Source organism: Cherax quadricarinatus, chromosome 39 (genome assembly GCF_038502225.1).
Source record: "Cherax quadricarinatus isolate ZL_2023a chromosome 39, ASM3850222v1, whole genome shotgun sequence".
In the NCBI taxonomy this organism is placed as follows: Eukaryota; Metazoa; Arthropoda; class Malacostraca; order Decapoda; family Parastacidae; genus Cherax; species Cherax quadricarinatus.
This window is the reverse complement of record NC_091330.1, coordinates 24,417,733-24,443,298: the sequence shown is the minus strand read 5'-3', so window position 1 is coordinate 24,443,298 and position 25,566 is coordinate 24,417,733. Positions and strand designations below refer to the sequence as shown.

The 25,566-nt window shown below is 40.8% G+C and overlaps 1 protein-coding gene across 1 annotated transcript in view; it reads left to right on the top strand.

Moving 5' to 3' along the window:
• Positions 1 to 25,566, top strand: part of LOC128696403 (uncharacterized) — a 120,554-nt gene that overhangs the window by 80,729 nt on the left and 14,259 nt on the right. Inside the window, exons 9-16 of the mRNA XM_070092243.1 lie at positions 5,417 to 5,504; positions 9,182 to 9,400; positions 12,414 to 12,507; positions 16,144 to 16,239; positions 18,077 to 18,143; positions 20,728 to 20,836; positions 21,607 to 21,779; positions 24,189 to 24,244. Coding sequence (XP_069948344.1) covers positions 5,417 to 5,504; positions 9,182 to 9,400; positions 12,414 to 12,507; positions 16,144 to 16,239; positions 18,077 to 18,143; positions 20,728 to 20,836; positions 21,607 to 21,779; positions 24,189 to 24,244 — 902 coding nt within the window. The remainder of the gene's footprint in view (positions 1 to 5,416; positions 5,505 to 9,181; positions 9,401 to 12,413; positions 12,508 to 16,143; positions 16,240 to 18,076; positions 18,144 to 20,727; positions 20,837 to 21,606; positions 21,780 to 24,188; positions 24,245 to 25,566) is intronic.

The window sequence follows — 25,566 nt, the reverse complement described above, 5'->3', positions numbered from 1 at the left end:
GAGGAAGGTATCACCTTCTTGTGTTCAGTGATCCTCCTTGATAGCGCTCGGCCTGTCTGTCCTATGTATACTTGGTTGTAATCTCTGCATGGTATCTGGAAGACTCTTGGTGTGTCTTGTGTAACTTGATGCTTGTGTTTTTTGAAAGAGAGATTCCCAAATATGTTACGATAAAAGTGGTTATGTAGGTCACTTTGCTGAGTCTATTGACTGTTCCTTAGTGGTAGGGTACCATGAGTTGGGATATCATGGATGAAATTGAGTTTTTGTGAGCTGAGGTTTTGTAATAGTTGATATTTGCTTTCTTTTCAGATCATTTCATTTTTATGACTTTGTCTCAATGTGGGTTATTATTGAATATTGACAAGTGCTCATTACACATTACACTTTCATTAGTTATTCACACACACACACACACACACACACACACACACACACACACACACACACACACACACACACACACACACACATCTATCCCAGCTGTTTTACCCTCTTTCATTATGCACATTGATTCACATACTTCCCTCCCCCCCCCATCACACTCATTCATATCACATACACTTTGACAAAGGTAAGGAGATTTTTGTTGCATTTATGGATCCAGAAAAGACATGACAAGGTGAATAGGAGAGCAATGTTGCACATGATGTACATGTATGGAATAGGTGGTAGGTTATTAATAGCATTAAAGAGTTTTTATGTAGATAGCAAGGCTCAAATTGGGAGTTGTCACGATTGAGTTTTGCCGATGACCAGGTTTTGTGGGGATTCTAAAGAGAGGTTGCAAGTATGTATCTGCTGAAGAGAATCCCAGAATGGGATGAACATATACAGATCAATTAATCTACTGAGATTTTCTATCTATGTGGGTTATTATTGAACACTGACAAGTGTTCATTATACCTTAGTTATATTTAGTTTAATATACTTAATATCTGCAGTTGCTGTGTATGCTGACTTATGAGGGTCAAACTTTTTATCAAAATACTTCTTTATTGTTGATTATTTAACATGTAAGGCATAACCATTATTACATATCAAAGCTAATGTAATTGAAAGAAAATAAAAATCCTCGATGAATTAGAGTTTTAATGATGTTAAATTTAAACAGATTTGGATCAAAACATAAATAGTTTAAACCTAAATCAGTGAATGTTAGTCTTCAGTTCTCAGAAGTCTCAGAATTAGTAACTGTGTTGTGTTTACGATATCTATAAACGGAAGAACATTATTTTTTAGTCCTCTACAGTGAATTTAATGAGAATTAGTAACTGTGTTGTGATTACGATATCTATAAACGGAAGAACATTATTTTTTAGTCCTCTACAGTGAATTTAATGAGAATTAGTAACTGTGTTGTGATTACGATATCTATAAACGGAAGAACATTATTTTTTAGTCCTCTACAGTGAATTTAATGAGAATTAGTAACTGTGTTGTGACTACGATATCTATCAACGGAAGAACATTATTTTTTAGTCCTCTACAGTGAATTTAATGTTTTTGTCTTCAGAATTTAAATAATCTTTAAACTTATAATGATTTTCTTTTCTTTTTTAAATAACAAGTGTCACTAATAAAATGTCTTTAAAATACAGGTTTAAATTCAGATGGATAATTATTCAGTCAAGTAGTTTCAGGTAAATAGCAAGTGGGGAACCCATTGGCAAGGGTAGGTCCAAGTGGGGAGCCCATTGACAAGGGTAGGTCCAAGTGGGGAGCCCATTGGCAAGGGTAGGTCCAAGTGGGGAACCCATTGGCAAGGGTAGGTCCAAGTGGGGAACCCATTGGCAAGGGTAGGTCCAAGTGGGGAACCCATTGGCAAGGGTAGGTCCAAGTGGGGAACCCATTGGCAAGGGTAGGTCCAAGTGGGGAACCCATTGGCAAGGGTAGGTCCAAGTGGGGAACCCATTGACAAGGGTAGGTCCAAGTGGGGAACCCATTGGCAAGGGTAGGTCCAAGTGGGGAACCCATCGACAAGGGTAAGTCCAAGTGGGGAACCCATTGACAAGGGTAGGTCCAAGTGGGGAACCCATTGGCAAGGGTAGGTCCAAGTGGGGAACCCATTGGCAAGGGTAGATCCAAGTGGGGAACCCATTGGCAAGGGTAGATCCAAGTGGGGAACCCATTGACAAGGGTAGGTCCAAGTGGGGAACCCATTGGCAAGGGTAGGTCCAAGTGGGGAACCCATTGACAAGGGTAAGTCCAAGTGGGGAACCCATTGACAAGGGTAGGTCCAAGTGGGGAACCCATTGACAAGGGTAAGTCCAAGTGGGGAACCCATTGACAAGGGTAGGTCCAAGTGGGGAACCCATTGGCAAGGGTAGATCCAAGTGGGGAACCCATTGGCAAGGGTAGGTCCAAGTGGGGAACCCATTGGCAAGGGTAGGTCCAAGTGGGGAACCCATTGACAAGGGTAAGTCCAAGTGGGGAACCCATTGACAAGGGTAAGTCCAAGTGGGGAACCCATTGGCAAGGGTAGGTCCAAGTGGGGAACCCATTGGCAAGGGTAGGTCCAAGTGGGGAACCCATTGGCAAGGGTAGATCCAAGTGGGGAACCCATTGGCAAGGTTAGATCCAAGTGGGGAACCCATTGACAAGGGTAGGTCCAAGTGGGGAACCCATTGGCAAGGGTAGGTCCAAGTGGGGAACCCATTGACAAGGGTAAGTTCAAGTGGGGAACCCATTGACAAGGGTAGGTCCAAGTGGGGAACCCATTGACAAGGGTAAGTCCAAGTGGGGAACCCATTGACAAGGGTAGGTCCAAGTGGGGAACCCATTGGCAAGGGTAGATCCAAGTGGGGAACCCATTGACAAGGGTAGGTCCAAGTGGGGAACCCATTGGCAAGGGTAGGTCCAAGTGGGGAACCCATTGACAAGGGTAAGTCCAAGTGGGGAACCCATTGACAAGGGTAAGTCCAAGTGGGGAACCCATTGACAAGGGTAGGTCCAAGTGGGGAACCCATTGACAAGGGTAAGTCCAAGTGGGGAACCCATTGACAAGGGTAAGTCCAAGTGGGGAACCCATTGACAAGGGTAGGTCCAAGTGAGGAACCCATTGGCAAGGGTAGGTCCAAGTGGGGAACCCATTGGCAAGGGTAGGCCCAAGTGGGGAACCCATTGGCAAGGGTAGGTCCAAGTGGGGAACCCATTGGCAAGGGTAGGTCCAAGTGGGGAACCCATTGGCAAGGGTAGGTCCAAGTGGGGAACCCATTGGCAAGGGTAGGTCCAAGTGGGGAACCCATTGGCAAGGGTAGGTCCAAGTGGGGAACCCATTGGCAAGGGTAGGTCCAAGTGGGGAACCCATTGACAAGGGTAGGTCCAAATGGGGAACCCATTGACAAGGGTAGGTCTAAGTGGGGAACCCAGTGGCAAGGGTAGGTCCAAGTGGGGAACCCATTGGCAAGGGTAGGTCCAAGTGGGGAACCCATTGGCAAGGGTAGGTCCAAGTGGGGAACCCATTGGCAAGGGTAGGTCCATGTGGGGAACCCATTGACAAGGGTAGGTCCAAGTGGGGAACCCATTGGCAAGGGTAGGTCCAAGTGGGGAACCCATTGGCAAGGGTAGGTCCATGTGGGGAACCCATTGACAAGGGTAGATCCAGGTGGGGAACACATTGGCAAGGGTAGGTCCATGTGGGAACCCACTGACAAAGGTAGGTTCATATGGGGAACCCATTGACAAGGGTAGGTCCAGGTGGGGAAGCCATTAACAAGGGTAGGTCCATATGGGGAACCCATTGGCAAGGGTAGGTCCATGTGGGGAAGCCATTAACAAAGGTAGGTCCAGGTGGGGAACCCAGTGCAGCACCAAACTTATTTTCAACTTCTCCAAAAGAATTCACACACTAAGAGTGAAAACAGATGCGTCCTATGACATTGATTTGGGATTGTCAGTGACGTAACTTAAATTTGTTGAGGTTCGAGAGCCTGTGTCATACGTTTAAGAATTTTGAAATTAATGACAATTAAAATTTGGGGTGGGCTTCTCTTGTTAAAAATGCTACCTAAATATCTGTAACCTATGTTTGTGTTTAATAAATTTCAAGTTCCTAATAGCTGCATCTCTTATGATATTATTGTTATAAAAGATCCAAGGGTAAAGGGGTAGTAATGATTGAAAAATGTGAGTATATACGTAAAATGGAAAAGTTATTATTAGATTACACTAAGTTTAGATCAATTTCCTTTGATCTCTTTAAATATAACTTGAAATTAAAGAAAATTTGAAATAAGAAGCTCTTATCCGAAACTTTTTGTCTCTGGATTTGTTTATTGATATTATTCGGTTTACTTAAAGTACACAAATTACCTGTCAGATTGAGACGTATATTATCCTGTATTAACTTGCAATACCTTACATTTGGTTTCACCTGTTGCAACCTTTAACAGATAACTCAATACATTAAGTACTAGAACTTTGGATCTCCTGTTTTAATATAGCCTCTTTATTTACCATTACAACTTAATTATTTTCTAATTCTGAATTAGTAGAGGGACTTTATGAAAAATTGTCTGTTCACGGTTTTCTCTCTTCATGCTCAGTGATAAACTTATGAGAAAAATGATATTGTTGCAATGGGTTCTTCTCTTGGACCTTCCCTTGCAGATGCATTGTTTTGTTTTCAGAAACTACTTGGCTTAATAATTGCCATATTGAATTTACATCTGCATTTTAATGCCGTCATGACTTTACCCTCGCCGCTGACCATAGTCTCACCCACTTACTTCCGTGACCTTATTTTCATTACCTCACCCACTTACCTTAACTTCATCAATGACTATCTTCATTACTGACTTAACCTCACCCACTTAGCTTCATCAGTGACCTTGCCTTTACCACTGACCTTACCCTCACCCACTGACCTTACCCTCACCCACTGACCTTACCCTCACCCACTGACCTTACCTTCACTCACTGACCTTACCCTCACCCACTGACCTTACCCTCACGCACTGACCTTACCCTCACCCACTGACCTTACCCTCACCCACTGACCTTACCCTCACCCACTGACCTTACCCTCACCCACTGACCTTACCCTCACCCACTGACCTTACCCTCACCTACTGACTTTACTCTCTCACTGACCTTACCCTCACCCACTGACCTTACCTTCACTCACTGACCTTACACCTCACGCACTGACCTTACCCTCACCCACTGACCTTACCCTCACCCACTGACCTTACCCTCACTCACTGACCTTACACCTCACCCACTGACCTTACCCTCACCCACTGAGCTTACCCTCACCCACTGACCTTACCCTCACCCACTGACCTTACCCTCACTCACTGACCTTACCCTCACCCACTGAAATTAACCTCACAAACTGACTTTACTCTCGCTATTAAGTTACCCTCTCACCATTGATCTTATCCTAATCTCTGACCTTACCTAAACGTTGCAGGTAACGTTGTGGTTCAGTGGCATAACCTGGGGTTCTCTCTCCTTCGTCCAAGTTACAATCTCCGTCCGTCCCAGCACTTACGATGCCAGTAAGACTCAAATTTAACTTCTTTTATTAGTCCATAATTTTGTTTTGTTTAGTCCATGTTAAGTGGTAAACTTACGTGGGTTATTCAGCTGCATGGCTCGATCTTCCGTCTGCTGAGCGCGAGACAGACGCACTTCCTATTTGTATTCACTTTTGCCTGTTAAGCCATAAAATCGATGGCAAGGAGGAGGAGGGGAGGATTAGAAGAGGTTAGAACAGTGGAAAATATTGTTGATAGACATATAGAGAGAGGCAAGAAAGATTTAGGAGACTAACCACTGTGAATGGAATTTTTGAAGTGCGTGGGAGTTCGGGTGACACATTTCTGGAGGAGTAAAATAAACTTTCACTTCTTTTAGAAAGGCCCGATTTTTTTATATGAAGTATATGGAGCTCAAAATAGTACAGAATTTACAGTATGAGAAACTAGCATATACTTAGCTTCTTTTTTTTTTTTTTTTTTTTTTCAAATTAAATTAGACCATCTCAAATTCAAATAGCAATGAATTATCAAAGAACTTGCTTTGAAAAAAAATATCTCTGAAAATCCTCAGTTTTTGCACTAAAAATGTTAATTTTCGTAGTAAAGGAAAGGGGCTCCACCCCCCGCCCCCTGCATTAAATGTTTGTAAAAGGTATTTTTTCATCTCAGATTGTGTTCTAAATTCGCTAAAAAAAAACACAGATTGAATGTACATTTTTTACGGCGGTTAGAACCATTATAGAATATTATTTCGTCACAGCCGAGCCAGAGAGATAATGGTAGAAGAGGTAGTGAGGTGAAGAGGTGAAGTAAGAACGGAACACATGTGAGGTGAAGAGGTGAAGTAAGAACAGAGCACATGTGAGGTGAAGAGGTGAAGTAAGAACGGAACACATGTGAGGTGAAGAGGTGAAGTAAGAACGGAACACATGTGAGGTGAAGAGGTGAAGTAAGAACGGAACACATGTGAGGTGAAGAGGTGAAGTAAGAACAGAGCACATGTGAGGTGAAGAGGTGAAGTAAGAACAGAGCACATGTGAGGTGAAGAGGTGAAGTAAGAACAGAGCACATGTGAGGTGAAGAGGTAAAGTAAGAACGGAAGGTAGGTCAAGTGAAAAGGTGAAGAGAAAATAAAAGACAGGTCAGGTAAAGAGGTTTGAAAGGTTTGTATCCACATATACCACAGGAGTATGAATATCCTTCATTTTTCTGAGATTTTCAACCTGGCTGCAACAGAATTCTTCTTCTGGAATGCAATCTGTGTGGCAGTAGTTGGAACAAGTAGGCTTCTTACATCTAAGAAGTATTTTGTCAGGCTCTGATCCACCAGGAGGCCTGGTCACAGACCGGGCCGCGGGGGCGTTGACCCCCGGAACTCTCTCCAGGTAAACTCCAGGTACCTACAAACACTGCAGTAACTAGTGGGACAATAGCCAGATAGCGTCGAAATTCTTGCTATTTTGCGATGTGAAGTCATCACAGAGAAGGCGTTGTAGGTTTACAATAATGTTCACAGGAGAGAGGGGGTGGGTGGTGGTATCTCTCTCTCTCTCTCTCTCTCTCTCTCTCTCTCTCTCTCTCTCTCTCTCTCTCTCTCTCTCTCTCTCTCTCTCTCTCTCTCTCTCTCTCTCTCTCTCTCTCTCTCTCTCTCTCCATTTCTTTGTCATACGAGGAATCTGTCACCACCTTAATTAAGAATCTTTCACTAAGTAACAGTCAATATACAGTAAGTCACCATGTAACACTGTATACAGTAAGTCACCATGTAACACTATATACAGTAAGTCACCATGTAACACTATATACAGTAAGTTACCAAGTAACACTATATACAGTAAGTTACCAAGTAACACTATATACAGTAAGTCACCATGTAACACTGTATACAGTAAGTCACCATGTAACACTATATACAGTAAGTCACCATGTAACACTATATACAGTAAGTTACCAAGTAACACTATATACAGTAAGTTACCATGTAACACTATATACAGTAAGTCACAAGTAACACTATATACAGTAAGTCACCATGTAACACTATATACAGTAACTTACCAAGTAACACTATATACAGTAAGTTACCATGTAACACTATATACCGTAAGTCACCATGTAACACTATATACAGTAAGTCACCATGTAACACTATATACAGTAAGTCACCAAGTAACACTATATACAGTAAGTCACCATGTAACACTATATACATTAAGTCACCAATTAACACTATATACAGTAAGTCACCAAGTAACACTATATACAGTAAGTTACCATGTAACACTATATACTGTAAGTCACCATGTAACACTATATACAGTAAGTCACCATGTAACACTATATACAGTAAGTCACCAAGTAACACTATGTACAGTAAGTCACCATGTAACACTATACACAGTAAGTCAACAAGTAACACTAGATACAGTAAGTCACCATGTAACACTATATACAGTAAGTCACAATGTAACACTATATACAGTAAGTTACCATGTAACACTATATACAGTAAGTCACCAAGTAACACTATACACAGTAAGTCACCATGTAACACTATATACAGTAAGTCACCAAGTAACACTATGTACAGTAAGTCACCATGTAACATTATACACAGTAAGTCACCAAGTAACACTATACACAGTAAGTCACAATGTAACATTATATACAGTAAGTCACCAAGTAACACTATATACAGTAAGTCACCAAGTAACACTATATACAGTAGTCACCAAGTAACACTATATACAGTAAGTCACCAAGTAACACTAGATACAGTAAGTCACCAAGTAACACTATACACAGTAAGTCAACAAGTAACACTAGATACAGTAAGTCACCATGTAACACTATATACAGTAAGTCACCAAGTAACACTATATACAGTAAGTCACCATGTAACACTATATATAGTAAGTCACCAAGTAACACTATATACAGTAAGTCACCATGTAACACTATATACAGTAAGTCACCAAGTAACACTATATACAGTAAGTCACCAAGTAACACTATATACAGTAGTCACCAAGTAACACTATATACAGTGAGTCACCAAGTAACACTAAATACAGTAAGTCACCATGTAACACTATATACAGTAAGTCACCATGTAACACTATATACAGTGAGTCACCATGTAACACTATATACAGTAAGTCACCATGTAACACTATACAGTAAGTCACCATGTAACACTATATACAGTAAGTCACCAAGTAACACTATATGCAGTAAGTCACCAAGTAACACTATATACAGTAAGTCACCAAGTAACACTATGTACAGTAAGTCACCATGTAACATTATACACAGTAAGTCACCAAGTAACACTATACACAGCAAGTCACCATATAACATTATACACAGTAAGTCAACAAGTAACACTATACACAGTAAGTCACCATGTAACATTATACACAGTAAGTCACCAAGTAACACTATACACAGTAAGTCACCATATAACATTATACACAGTAAGTCACCAAGTAACACTATACACAGTAAGTCACCATGTAACATTATACACAGTAAGTCACCAAGTAACACTATGTACAGTAAGTCACCATGTAACATTACACACAGTAAGTCACCAAGTAACACTATGTACAGTAAGTCACCATGTAACATTACACACAGTAAGTCACCAAGTAACACTCCATGTACAATAAGTCTTGCCTTTGCTCTCTCCCCAGTATATGCGTGTCCGGCCGTGATGAGTTTTGATCCCACTTGGCCGTCGACCACAGTGATACAGATGACTGCCAGTCGCTCCGTCGGGGCTATTGTTAGTTATACCTGTACCGACGGCTTGATAGAGGGTAATGCCACAGTGGGGTATAGCACCACAGGAAGCGCCAAATGCCTACCCAAAACCTTAACCTGGAGTATGATACCAGTCCTACCCTGCAATTGTAAGTGACTTCTGATCTCTTCTGTAAATAGAACAAATCTGAAGGCTAAGTTGTAAATCTCTGAAAGAATTTGTTATATAGAAGCTCAAAATTTAATACTGTTTTGTTGTTATACGCTTCTTGCGTAAGTAAAACGTGATTTCTTCAAAGATATAATTTGATGTTGAAAACTTTTAGAACTGGTTACTTGAAGAGAATAAATCTTATGCCTCTGTTCCATAAATTCTCTCTCCTCACCCCCTTCCCAGGAGTATGGGGCTAAAACCCTGCGGGACATAACCCACCAAGGATAAATAGCCCACTGGACAAAACAAAAAGGACAAAACTCCCATGAAGAAACCTAATATTTAATTTAACCTAATTTAAACCTAACGAACCTGCTCTAACCCAACTTAACCCCAACTGACCTAACCTAACCATTCTTTATTTATGTAGCCTAACCTAGTCTAAACTAGCTTATCTAAATCAAACCTAACTTAAACGAGCTTAGGGTGCTCTGTCCTACTTTGTACTTCTACAGTAGGTCTTTATTCCGGGTTGGGGTTGGTTTTGCCTGCTAGTGTATAATCCTAAGGGAGTTTGGTCTTAGGGCTTTGGTCTGAATCCCTCCCCCCCCCCATTCTAAATCTACCAATCCCAATTTAAAGAACGATATGTCCTTTCCACTTCAGATCAGCTTATGCTGGCCCAGAAGGTGGAGTAGATATGTGCTCATATTTTCTCAAAGTTAACATTCCTGCAAATATTATTTTGTAAGCCAGGGTAATCACCAGTATAGCCATCTTGGCAAAATTGGATAAATATTCATTACACATATACCAAACTACTAAAATTTACCTGAAGGAAGTACATACTCTGATACAAAGATTTAATTATTATAAAGTTATTATCGACAATCTGTAAACAACTTAGAGGTGCTTATACAAACTAATCTCAGTGGTGTTCTTACATACTAAACTTAGTGGTGCTCATACAAACTAATCTCAGTGGTGCTCATGCAAACTAATCTCAGGGATGCTCATACATACTAATATCAGTGGTGCTCATACATACTAATCTCAGTGGTGCTCATACATACTAATCTCAGTGGTGCTTATACATACTAATCTCAGTGGTGCTCATACATACTAATCTCAGTGGTGCTCATACATACTAATGTCAGTGGTGCTCATACATACTAATCTCAGTGGTGTTCATACATACTAATCTCAGTGGTGCTCATACATACTAATCTCAGTGGTGCTCATACATACTAATCTCAGTGGTGCTCATACATACTAATCTCATTGGTGCTCATACATACTAATCTCAGTGGTGCTCATACATACTAATCTCAGTGGTGCTCATACATACTAATCTCATTGGTGCTCATACATACTAATCTCATTGGTGCTCATACATACTAATCTCAGTGGTGCTCATACATACTAATCTCATTGGTGCTCATACTAATCTCATTGGTGCTCATACATACTAATCTCAGTGGTGCTCATACATACTAATCTCAGTGGTGCTCATACATATTAATCTCAGTGGTGCTCATACATACTAATCTCAGTGGTGCTCATACATACTAATCTCATTGGTGCTCATACATACTAATCTCATTGGTGCTCATACATACTAATCTCAGTGGTGCTCATACATACTAATCTCATTGGTGCTCATACATACTAATCTCATTGGTGCTCATGCATACTAATCTCAGTGGTGCTCATACATACTAATCTCAGTGGTGCTCATACATACTAATCTCAGTGGTGCTCATACATACTAATCTCAGTGGTGCTCATACATACTAATCTCAGTGGTGCTCATACATACTAATCTCAGTGGTGCTCATACATACTAATCTCATTGGTGCTCATACATACTAATCTCATTGGTGCTCATACATACTAATCTCAGTGGTGCTCATACATACTAATCTCATTGGTGCTCATACATACTAATCTCATTGGTGCTCATACATACTAATCTTAGTGGTGCTCATACATACTAATCTCAGTGGTGCTCATACATACTAATCTCAGTGGTGCTCATACATACTAATCTCAGTGGTGCTCATACATACTAATCTCATTGGTGCTCATACATACTAATCTCATTGGTGCTCATACATACTAATCTCAGTGGTGCTCATACATACTAATCTCATTGGTGCTCATACATACTAATCTCAGTGGTGCTCATACATACTAATCTCAGTGGTGCTCATACATACTAATCTCAGTGGTGCTCATACATACTAATCTCAGTGGTGCTCATACATACTAATCTCATTGGTGCTCATACATACTAATATCATTGGTGCTCATACATACTAATCTCAGTGGTGCTCATACATACTAATCGAGGTGCCTCTTCTATGGCTCTTTCTTCGAAGATGTCACAAATTAAAAGTACACTGGAGAACAAGTTTTCAAGTAATAACTTGATAACAGAGCGAGATGCTGTCCCAATTTGTTCTGCAATGTTAGTTATCTTCACTGTTGTTGTGAGTTCGCTGTTTGTATCCACGACAAAAATGCCTCAGTTAGTATTACCCTGAGTAACTTTAAACATAAGTTAGATAAATGGTGAAATTGGTGGGTATGATAATCTGCCTGGCTTAGGTCAGTAGACCTTCTGCAGTGCTTCACTTTTCTTATGTTTTATGCAAAATAAGCCACTGGGGGATGGCTTAAGGTCATACACACTATTACCAGCGCATCGACAAGAGTTATGCAATGATACAATAGTTAAAGGAAGTAGAAATTCCCAGAGGTAAGTAGATGTGGTGCGTTCCATATCCCGATTGTGAAAAGAGGCATCATATAGCGCCCACCACATCTATTATTTCTGAGAATCTCCAATTCATATACTTAATGCATCATTGCATAGCTCCTGATGAAGCACTGGTGACAGTACAAAATGCCTCGAGCTATTGTTTCCATCCCCTACTAGCTGGCTATGCATTTAATGATCACTTGACTGAGATTATTTTGCATTCCTACGTTATCATATGTTTCAGTGGTGTGTCCTGTGGGCTACACGATGATAAACGACACTTGCGTCTATGCCTCTTCGCAGGTTCCTGAGCTTGGTCTCGTCAGCGCCTCCCTAGAGTAAGTCTTTTTATAATTACTAATATATATATAACGGGAAGTGTCAAGCCCGCAGGGTTAATACAATGCTTGGGAATGAGAGGTAATCAGATTTAATGTAAAGAATGGGAGGATAACTCCCGTTTCTTGGATTAAGAGCTCTTCAGTGGCATCTTAAAGGGTCAAGTAAGTGCTACCCCGATTTTTGTAACAGCAGTGCTGCTTTGATGTCGGGGCTGCAAACAGCTGAACATTGCTTACTTATTCCAGGGGTCTTGTAAAGTAAATGATTCCTTGGGTGTTAATTTATCAGTGTGGAAACTTAAACGAGGCTCAGACATCAACATACCATAAAAGAAATTAAAGCCGCCAATTAAATTCACACTGGGGAAGGCATTGGAAGATATACTCCCATATCTAGATGTGTTTTTGCTAACTAGGAGAGAAAGTTACTGAAGAAGTATATGACGAGCTAACAAATAAAGACGCGCTCGTGCACTGTTATCCTAGTTAACACAACAGATGAAACGTAGAGTAGCAATTGGAGGGTGATGTGTCAGGGTCTGAATCTTGTCTTCCTGAGATAAATGTTCGTAAATAAATTATCTTGTTTTCCCGGATTGTAAGCAGAGTTAATATCTCTACTGGCGGTCAGAATTAATGTAGATGAGAAGGAAGTAGGTAAGACCATGCTTATTAAAGTTGCTTGTGTACTCGGACTTGGGAAACATGTGCTGGCTTCTGCTGGCTGTCCAGAGTTGTGTGGTATCCGTAGCCTAGTGGTCTAAGGTGTCAGAGCGCAACTTTCTTTCTAAATGGAGGGTAAGGTGCCTAGGATCGAATCCTGGGTTGGCCTGAAAAATATGCTTGCAAATTCGCTTATTTTCAAGGAATGTGTGTGTGTGTGTGTGTGTGTGTGTGTGTGTGTGTGTGTGTGTGTGTGTGTTTGTGTGTGTGTGTGTGTGTGTGTGTGTGTGTGTGTTTGTGTGTGTGTGTGAGAGAGAGAGAAGTTGTTGGTATATCTTCTCATATTTTATAACCAGAACACAAATTGAACAAGATATTACGTGACGTCAAAACACAAATGGAGAGACAAATAATAACGGGTTCAACTCATGGAGCGAGCTACCTTCCAGCACATGGAAAGCCAACCAGTCATAAGGAATGGTTTACCGTGGATTCGAACACTGCCCATTCCCTGACTTTGGAGAAACGGTGTCGTGATTTTCACGAGTCACTGACAACAACGTGGAAGAAACTAGCTAAATGTCACCCCTGTCGTGCTGGTCTGAGAGGCTTCCTTAAAAACTTACACATGTGGTCAACACAGTACAAAGAGGTAGTAGATCCAGCTGGCTGTTGATGAAAATGGTAAAAAATGCCAACAAGTTGAAGACTAAGACACATGTGCAGCAGTTGGGTAGCTTTATTTCGCCTACACAGTAGGCTTCTTCAGTCAAATACAAAGGGAGCAGAAGAAATGAAATAAAGATGATGTAATCAATCCATCAACCTTGGAGAAAAAGTATTTGAGGTGGTCAGTCCCCATGCTTAATAATATCCAGCCAGCTGACTGAACATTACTAAATCTGCATATTTACAGTTAATTCTGAAAAGGGAATATTGCCCAACATTCTTGAATTAGACTACTAAGTGTGACCCTTTAAATATACTTTCAATTTAAATATTGCCAAAACTTTAATGTATTTCATACTGCATTGCAGGTTATCATTATAAATTTGTAAAGGATGTATGTTCTTTACAAAACTTTATATTATTCATTCTAACAAATTTATTCAGTTCTAATTATTTTAATTAATACTTTTATATAATATTTGTGTAATTATAGTAATTTATATTATTGAACTTCTCGTGCCTGTTAGTGGTAAGAAATTACAGGTATAAAATAACAGGTAAGGTTCTAAGAAGCAAGATCCCTAACCACCTAGATACCCATCAGTTACACAACCCAGGGCAACACGGGTTTAGAGCAGGTCGCTCCTGCCTGTCCCAGCTACTGGACCACTATGACAAGGTCCTGGATGCTGTAAAGGATAAACAAAATGTAAATGTAGTATACACAGACTATGCGAAAGCCTTCGACAAGTGTGACCATGGTGTAATAGCGCACAAAATGCGTGATAAAGGAATAACAGGAAAAGTTGGTAGATGGATCTATAACTTCCTGACAAACAGAACACAAAGAGTAATAGTAAACAGAGTAAAGTCTGAGGCGGCTACAGTGAAAAGCTCTGATCCACAAGGCACAGTACTCGCTCCCATCGTATTCCACATCCTCATATCTGACATAGAGATGTAAGCCATAGCTCCGTGTCTTCCTTTGAAGATGACACCCGAATTGTCATGACAGTGTCCTCGATCGAAGACACTGCAAGACGCCCAGCGGACATTAACCAAATCTTCAAATGGGCCACTCGCCTTCAAAGACCACAACAATGTATCGACCGTATCTGCTAGAAAAATGAGGGCTAGGAACGCCAAGCCCATGATGATTCTCTTTAAATCGCTTGTTCTCTCTCGGCTGGATACTGTTGTACACTAACTGCCCCCTTCAAGGCAGGCGAAATTGCTGACATGGAGAGTGTACAAAGAACTTTCACGGTACACATAAGTACGATAAAGCACCTAAATTACTGGTAACGGTTGAAGTCCCTTGATAAAGATACATGAGAAAGATACATGATAATTTACAGTTAGAAAATCTTAGAGGGATTAGTACCAACATTCCCCCAATGAAAAGCAGGGGTGCCACGAGTGCACTGAGAGACAACACAGTAAGTGTCAGGGGCCCAAGACTGCTCATCTGCCTCCCAGCATACATAAGGGGGGATTACCAGTAGACCCCTGGCTGTCTTCAAGAAGGCAATGGACAGTCACCTAAAGTCAGTACCTGACCAAGCGGGCTGTGGTTCATACATCAGTTTGCGTGCGGTCAGCAGTAACAGCCTGGCTGACCAGACCCTGATCCATCACGAGGCCTGGTCTCAGACCGAGCCGCGGGGGCGTTGACCCCCGAAACCCTCTCCAGGTATACTCCAGATATAAAATAACAGGTAGTAGGTATAAAATAATGGGTAATAGATATAAAATAATTAACAGTTAAAAATGACAGGTAACAGGTATAAAATAACGGGCAACAGGTGTGAAATTAAACAGAACTGGTATAAAAAAAGCAAGCAACAAGTGTCAAATACATAACAGGTGTAACATAACAGATAATAGGTGTACAATAACAGATAACAGGTGTGGAATAGGTAATAGGTGTGAAATAACAGATTACAGGTAAGTAACAGATAACAGTTATGAAATATCAGGTAACAGGTATGAAATAACAGGTATCAGGTGTGAAATAAGACATAACAGGTGTGAAATTGTAAGTAATAAGTGCCAAATAAGCGATAACAGGTATGAAATTGCAATTAACAGGTGTGAAATAACTTCTAATGTGAAATAAAAGGTAACAGGTGTGAAATAAAAGGTAACAGGCGTGAAATAATAGATAACAGGTGTGAAATAAGATATGAAATAAGCAAAATGTGAAATAACAGTTAATAGGTGTTAAATAACAAATAACAGGTGTGGAATAACTGATAACAAGTGTGAAACATCGTAGTAACGTGTTTGTTCGCTTGGCAGATGTCACCAGTCAAACAGTTCGCTAATCAACGTAACGAGTGTGGATCAGCTGAGCGTAGCAACACCTGGTACCTTCTACTATACCGCTCACATCTAGTACGTACATCCATCCCATTAAGTATGCTCAGGAAGTACAGCAGTCATGTACAGTCAAACGTACAGTCATTATGTAAATCTACCATGATGTAGGATCATCCTCTAACATACGCTGATATTGATGCTATATCAAGTGATGTAGGGACATCCTCAACATTCATCAGTATTAATTCCTACATCATTTGATTTGGGGACATCATCTTCATATACTATATTGACTATATTTTTAATTTCCTCAGTAAATGTCTTTAACTTCCATTCAATTTCTTCTCTAAGATATAAAATTTCCTCCAAGGAATTGAAACCGTCCTCTTTTTCCTTGAATCATCAGACCTGTCTGCCTCGTTGTTCTAAATTGTTGTATGATGCTTATAGGGCTTGTGCATCCCCATATAATAATAATAATAATAATAATAATAATAATAATAATAATAATAATAATAATATGAAAACGTTACTCAATCTTTCCTTCTTAGTTCATAGAAATTGTTTCTTTGCCGAAGTCTCTTAGATGAAAAATAATGAAAAACAAATAAATAACAAAATTAGACGTTTAACAATCACAAGTATTTGCATGTGATTAAGGATTGTCTAAGTCATGTCAGCTGAAGTTTGTGGATCCGATGATTTACTTTCTGCAGTATCGAGGATAAGGCACGCGTTGTGTAACAAGACTTGACTGTAACAACGTTTCGCTCTCTTAGAGCTCTGTCAAGCTATAATTAAGCTCTATCAGAGAAAACCGTTGTCCTAATGAAAGCTGGTTTTGTTTCGTGTCTCGAATTCAGAGTTGTCGACGCGTGGAGCACACTGCCGAGTAAGGCAATAGAGGCTAAGACTTTGGGGAGTTGTAAAAAGAGATTGGACAAATATAAGAGTGGGAGGGGCTGGGTTTGATAAGTGTGTGGAGTACTATAGTAAATTCTTCCGTAGCTTTGGGAAAAGGCTGGACAAATACATGAGTGGGTTTGATAAGGACCTGCTTTGTGTGGGCCAGAAGGCCTGCTGTAGTGTTCCTCCAGTCATATGTTCTTTTGAAAATTAAACACGTACAACATTTGTACACGTGTCTAGTTCTCATCTTGTCGGTGTTTTATACCATTTATGTACAACTTATGTTCTTATGTTACCGACACGTTATCCCAATAAAGACTTTTGCACATTTTTTTTCACTTTCATGCACAAGCAACAGGAAGACATTCCCATATCGCTACAATGTTGGGGTGAAGAGCCTGAACTCTGCCACAGAACAGCGACATCTCCTTTGAGATCATCAGACGGGTCATCTTAGGATTAAGACCCGTTTCAGGACGCAGTTCCTGACGAATCGATCAAATCACTCAAACCTGGTACACACGACACACACCCTGACACATAACACACCCTGACACATAACACACCCTGACACAACACACCCTGACACATAACACACCCTGACACATAACACACCCTGACACATAACACCCTGACACATAACACACCCTGACACATAACACACCCTGACACATAACACACCCTGACACATAACACACCCTGACACATAACACACCCTGACACATAACACACCCTGACACATAACACACCCTGACACATAACACACCCTGACACATAACACACCCTGACACATAACACACCCTGACACATAACACTCAACACGTCACTGGACTAACAAAATATAACTGCTTGAAATAAAGAGACTAATCAAAAAGAAATATTAGTAATAAAGACAAAGATGAATATATAAATATTTTGGTTCTGCCTAATACGGGCCAGTAGGCCTCGTGTATTGCTTTCCTTTTCTCTTATGTTTATATGTTTTAATCTGTAATTATTGCAGTACAAGCTCGGCAGGCTTTGTTTCGCAACCTCCTGCGTTCACCTGTGCTGTTGGAGAGACCTGTGCGGTAAGTACTGGGTAACGCACTAGTGTACAATAGTTGAGGTGGTGGTGGAGTGACCTGTATCGAGTCACGGACCAGTATTAGTGCTTTTGTAGAGAATGGTATCGGGTTCCGGACCTGTCTTCATTATTGGTGGTGCTGAAGTGTAGGAAAGTTTAAAGCTGTCCTTTAACAGTGCCACTGTAGAGGTTGTCACTGTAAGCTTTATTTGTTTTACGATGGGTTACAGGATCACCAAAAGGTTATCATCCGTCATCAACACATTAATTAGAAATGATGTATTCTTTCTCCGTAAACAAACTAAGCCGCTCTGACACGTCGCAGATACCCAAAAAGATTCATCTATGTTGACGGTTTTGAGGGGACTTGAGCTAGAGTTCGTCACGGCCACGCTAGCTGGAGATTCGTCTGTAAAAACTTGCATTTGTGGTCACAGAGGTGCCTGTGCTAACCTTCCTATGGTGTAAAAATATACCTAGTTGGACGAATCTTATTGTGGCTAGCTGGTCAAGTGGCTAACGCGTCGGTCTGGAGTTTTGAGACTCTGACCGCGGGTTCAAACCCCACCCGTGGTATGGTTTGATACATCTATGAAATCACTGTAACATTATTTATCATAAGATGAAAATGTCCACTGCAAAAAAAAAAAAAAATCATATTTACCCCGTAGTTAAAGTACGATCTATTTCGACTGTTCTTAAAGAACAACCATCACATGAACAAGATCTTACATCCGTGCTAGTAGTGCTTAAACTAGATAAAAAAATTGAAATACGTATTCTACCTCTTAACGTTTTCTGTTATAGTGTTTATCAAGTATAACATCTTCAGGATTGCAAATCACCTGGATTCCCAAAATCTGCACAATCCAGGGCAACATGGGTTCGGGGCAGGTCGCTCCTGCCTCTCACAACTACTGGATCACCATGACATGGCCTTGGATGCACTGGAAGAAAATCAGAATGCAGATGTAATATACACAGACTTTGCAAAAGCATTTGACAAATGCGATCATGGCGTAATAGCCCATAAAATACGTGCTAAAGGAATAACTGGGAAAGTGGGGAGATGGATCTTCAACTTCCTAACAAATCGAACACAAAGAGTAGTGGTCAACAGAGTTAAATCGGAGGCTGCCATAGTGAAGAGCTCTGTTCCACAAGGCACAGTACTCGCCCCCATCTTATTCCTTATCCTCATATCAGACATAGACAGAGATATACACCACAGCACCGTATCATCCTTTGCGGATGATACTAGGATCTGCATGAGGCTGTCATCTGCTGAGGACGCGGTTAACCTCCAAGAAGATATAAACAAAGTTTTCCAGTGGGCAACGGTAAACAATATGATGTTCAATGAGGACAAATTCCAACTACTCCGTTATGGAAAACTGGAGGAGATAATAACTAGAACAGAGTATACTACTGACTCCGGCCATACAATAGAGCGGAAAAATAATGTAAGGGACCTGGGAGTAGTAATGTCTGAGGATCTCACTTTCAAGGATCACAACAGTGCCACGATCGCACGTGCAAAGAAAATGATAGGATGGATAATGAGAACTTTCAAAACGAGAGATGCCAAGCCCATGATGATCCTTTTCAAATCACTTGTTCTCTCTAGGCTGGAATACTGCTGTACATTAACATCTCCATACAAAGCAGGTGAAATCGCAGATCTAGAGAGTGTACAGAGATCCTTTACTGCACGTATAAGTTCTGTCAAGCACCTTAACTACTGGGAACGCTTGAAAGCACTTGACTTGTACTCGTTGGAACGCAGGAGGGAGAAATATATCATAATCTACACTTGGAAAATCTTGGAAGGAATGGTCCCAAATCTGCACACAGAAATCACTCCCTACGAAAGTAAAAGACTGGGCAGGCGATGCAAAATGCCGCCAATAAGAAGTAGGGGCGCCATTGGTACACTAAGAGAAAACACCATAAGTGTCCGGGGCCCAAAACTGTTCAACAGCCTCCCATCAAGCATTAGGGGAATTGCTAATAAACCCCTGGCTGCCTTCAAGAGAGAGCTGGACAGATACCTAAAGTCAGTGCCGGATCAGCCGGGCTGTGGCTCATACGTCGGACTGCGTGCGGCCAGCAGTAACAGCCTAGTTGATCAGGCCCTGATCCATCGGGAGGCCTGGTCGTGGACCGGGCCGCGGGGGCGTTGATCCCCGGAATGACCTCCAGGTAAATTAGTCACGTTTGTGATTAAATGAAAGCATTAAAACTTTTGATAGAATGCATAGCTTTGCTGTCTCGCTTAACGTTTCGATCAGTGAGAGCTTAAAATCTTTATTAGACAACGTTTCGCTCAAGAATAGTTTTTTTAAAGCCAAGTTTACTTCAGTAAGTAATTTTTAATTAATTTATTTTTGATGTTAATGTGCAGGTGAACTGCAGTCTTATTGACCAACGTGTAGATGAGAGCCATGAAACACATAAAATTGACTAAATAAATATATGTCTATAAAGTAATTATTACATTGTAATGCTGAGAGTAATATAATCAAGATACGAAGATATGTGAATATACAAATGAGAAAAGAGCATTGACATATGGCTGTTGTTTACAGGGAGGACTCGGTTTGGAATGTCTAGCTATGACCGTCAGTGGTAACCAGATTGTGGCCAGATCACAGAACTGCTACAGGAATGACACCTTCGCCCTCTGTGCAGTACCAGGTGAGCAACTGCAAAACCATACAGTATCTTACTAGTAATTATTGTGTACTGCAATTATTATTGTTTTTTGCTTAACACACACACACGTACGTACGTTCTTGCGTGTGTGCGTACGTACACTGTACCTATCCATGTGCTGGCTTGGCCATTAAGTCGCACAGTATTTAAGGGTTCCCTAAACGCGTGAAAATTGAACAACGACAGTTTTCGATGCTTTTCGATTTTTTTCAAGTTCTACTCTATTTAATTAAGTTTCTCTACAGTCCTCTAAAATATAATTTTTTTTCAAGAATATTCAATTCGCAAATTGGCCAACTGGCACATAGAAAGCCTAAATTAAATATAAAAATAATTCCAGTAAGGATAGACCAGCAATTAGTGTTGTAGACGGGAAGCGGTAAGTGACATTAAGTAACATTAAGTGACATTAAGTGACATTAAGTGGCTTTACTTGTTTAGGTTTGTTGCAAGAGAGTTTTTTTTTTTTGTATAGTGATAATCGTATATTACTCAATAGAACTAAGTGAACGCATGGTGTTTACAACACTGAGTTGGTTTAGACTGTGTGTGCTATATCCGTAGTGTGTTGCAGTGTCAGACAGGATGGTATTAACCTTGGTAATAAATACCGATAACTTGTCGGTATTTACTACCAAGGTTTATGCCACAACACTGAGTACACACACATGTCCTATTAATATTTCAACGTTGCACATTCCTTTCTCTTTGTCAACTCTGTGTTGAGGTTATGTGACGCTGGTTGCTTCCAGACTACTGTCCAAATAACTTCACGGCGTACCGTGGTCTGTGCTACAAGGTTGTGTCGCAGTACAACCCCATCTACAGCTTCTCTAGCGCTCTCTCCTACTGTAACAGCCTCGGGGCAGCGCTGGCATACCCGGAAACACTCGATGTTATCGACTTCTTGGTAGAACTTGTGAGGGTAAGGGCAAATATGAATTTATTTCACTAGGAATAGTATGTTTTGTTTACTGAGAATGAAGAGTGATGATGGGTGTGTGTGTGAACTTTATATGTGATCGCAGGGTTCCTTTACATTTGTTTGCCTCTGTGTACTAGCTGATATTTACCTGTAGTGTGTGTGTGTGTGTGTGAGAGAGAGAGACAGACAGACAGAGAGAGAGAGAGAGAGAGAGAGAGAGAGAGAGAGAGAGAGAGAGAGAGAGAGAGAGACAGATTATTATTATTATAATCAAGGGGGAAGCACTAAACCCGTAGGATTATACAGCGCCTATGGGGGGATGGAAGGCATTCAGGCTTAATTCAGGGAACTGGAGCACAGATCCAATTCCCTAGATCAAGAGCCCCTCACCAGCGTCAAGGAGCCTTCCTTGAGGGGTTAGAGAGAGACAGAGAGAGAGTAATTACCCATTTGTAGCTGAAGTAGCAGTTATGCGCGTGGTTTCTCGTCTTCAGTATTCTATTTATCACACAAGTAAAAAAAATGGTTGCGGCACTTAATAATTCCTCCTTTAAATCATTCCGTTGTTCAAACATTATTTGAAAAGGAAACTTTTGTACCATCTTTACCACTCTAATTTTTCCTCAATTTATAACTGCGTCCTCTTGTTACCCCTGTTGCAGGTATATAGAAATCTCTGTCTACCCTTTCCACCCCTCAAGGAAGGTTCCTTGATGTTGGTGAGGGGCTCTTGATTTAGGAAATTGGATCTGTGCTCCAGTTCCCTGAATTAAGCCTGAATGCCTTCCACATCCCTCCCCAGGCGCTGTATAATCCTCCGGGTTTAGCGCTTCCCCTTGATTATAATAATAATGTCTACCCTTTCCAGTCTTTTCAAGACTTAGTATGTGCTTATCTTGTCTTCTCTCTCCCTACTATCAGTCAACATGGGAATCTTTAATGTTTTTAACCTGTGGTCATAAATCATATTACTCGAGTTTGGCAGTAATTTTGCGATTCTTAACTGAACGTTTCCTAACTTATCTGTGTTCTTTCAGGTGCAGACACCACACACCCGATGCATATTCCAATATGGATCTAATATAAATAATAAACAACCTTCTTAATATTTCACAGTCCATATATTAGAAAGATATTGTATAGTTTGCAAGTGTAGCATATATGGTTTTATAAAATACCACTAGATACCTTTGCCTATCTGATTCTTGCAATATTTTGTTACCGTCTATATTGAAGATTAGGACACTTGTTCAGCAGTTGAGTATCATTATTGATGAAACGTTTCTCCTACGCAGTAGGCTTCTATAGTCAAATACGAGGGGAGCAGTGGAAATAAAATAGATACGTAATCAGTCTGTCAACTTTGGAGGAAAAAAGTGTTTGAGGTGGTCAATCTCTCATCCTGGAGGAGAAGTCTATATTCTTCATGTGGCCTGATTTCATGTTCTCCCCATTCCATTATATGGCTCGTATCTACATTAAATTCCATGATCCATTAATCACTCCATGTGGTCAATGTATCCAGACTCTCTTGTAAATATTTAAAGTCATTTTCATTATTAATTTCACATAAAAATTTTCACCTGCAAACATATTCGTATATGTTTTTATTCCTTTGGTAAATTCTCTATATAAACTCTAAACATTACTGGGTCAAGTACAGACCCTTGGGGCACCCCACTGGTGATATCTTCCCATGCAGAGATTTTTCTCTAATTGTTGGGATTTTCTTCTTAAATAAAAAGTTGCTCATCTACTGCAATAACTCACCTTTAATCCCTCTTATAATCTGCAGTTTGCAAATTAGCCTTTCATGGATAATTCCATTAAAACTTCTCGGAAAGTCTCCGTAAATACAACACTTGTTAGTGAAGCCGGCCAGTATATTAAAGGATCTTCCCTGTCACCCTTTTTTTTTGCATATAGTTACATATGTGCCATCTTCCAGGTGTTTGAAAATTTATCTTCCCCTATCTTAAAATTTTTTCCAAAGACAACATTACTCATTTGCACTTTTTTTTAAGACGCAACGTGTTTGGGTGTGTGTGTGTGTGTGTGTGTGTGTCTGTACTAGCCTCTGCGTCTGAGTGTGTGTAAACATGAGTATGTGTGCGAGTGTGAAATATTTCATACTGAGAACGAGAGCTCCTATGATTTAGTAACTTATTCAAGGTGAATTAATTATTCTTTGTGCCTCACTATAACGAACTGAGGGAGAACAACAAAATCAATTTTTGTATCCAGAAGCTAACTGAAAAACCGCAGACAGTAATTGTTAAATACATATTATAAATTTTGGAAGCGAACAGGATTTGCTACTTTAGAAAATGACCATCTAAATAGAGCATACTTAAGAAAATGACCATTTAAGAAGAGTATGTATAAATTCTAACTATTCCTTTCTTTCAGCAGTCAGTCACTAGCCTGACAGGTGAAGTTTATGTGTTGACGGGATACAACACTAGGTATGTATTATGTATTTGTTGATGTTTGTATTTTGGCGGGTATTTTTAAAAGAGTCGAAGTAGTGATAATGTTACTTGCACGCACGCATACACACACACACACCACACACACACACACCACACACACACACACCACACACACACACCACACACACACACCACACACACACACACACACACACACACACACACACACACACACACACACACACACACACACACACACACACACACACACACACACACCACACACACACACACCACACACACAACACACTACGCACACGCACACCACACGCATACACACACACACGACACACACACACGCACGACACACACACACGCGACACACACACACACACACGACACACACACACACGACACACACACACACACACGACACACACACACGACACACACACACGACACACACACACGACACACACACACGACACACACACACACGACACACACACACGACGCACACACACACCACACACACGACACACACACACACACGACACACACACGACACACACACGACACACACACACGACACACACACGACACACACATACACACACATACACACACATACACACACACATACACATACACACACACATACACACACACACACACACACACACACACACACATACACACACACACACACACACACACACACACACACACACACACACACACACACACACATACGACACTGGAGGACAGGAAGGTTAGGGGAGACATGATAACTACATACAAAATACTGCATGGAATAGACATGGTGGACAGAGACAGGATGTTCCAGAGATGGGACACAGAAACAAGGGGTTATTCTTGGAAGTTGAAGACTCAGATGAGTCACAGGGATGTTAGAAAGTATTTCTTCAGTCATTGAGTGGTCAGGAAATGGAACAGTCTGGCGAGTGATGTAGTGGAGGCAGGAACCATACACAGCTTTAAGACGAGGTATATTAAAGCTCATGGAGCAGGGAGAGACAGGATCTAGTAGCGTTCAGTGAAGAAGCGGGGACAGGAGCTGAGTCTCGACCCTGCAACCACAATTAGGTGAGTACACACACGCACGCATATACAACAGGAGCCTAGTGTCTAATAGTGTGCCTAGGACAAAATGGTAACTAACACACTCACAAAACCTAGAAGGAGGAGGTGAAAAAGCTGCTAAGTGAGCTAGATACCTCAATGGCGGTGGGACTGGACATCTCTCCGTAGGTCCTGAGAGAGGGAGCAGTCACTGTGTGTGCCACTAACGCAATCTTCAACACATCTATCGACACAGGCAACTAACTGAGGTT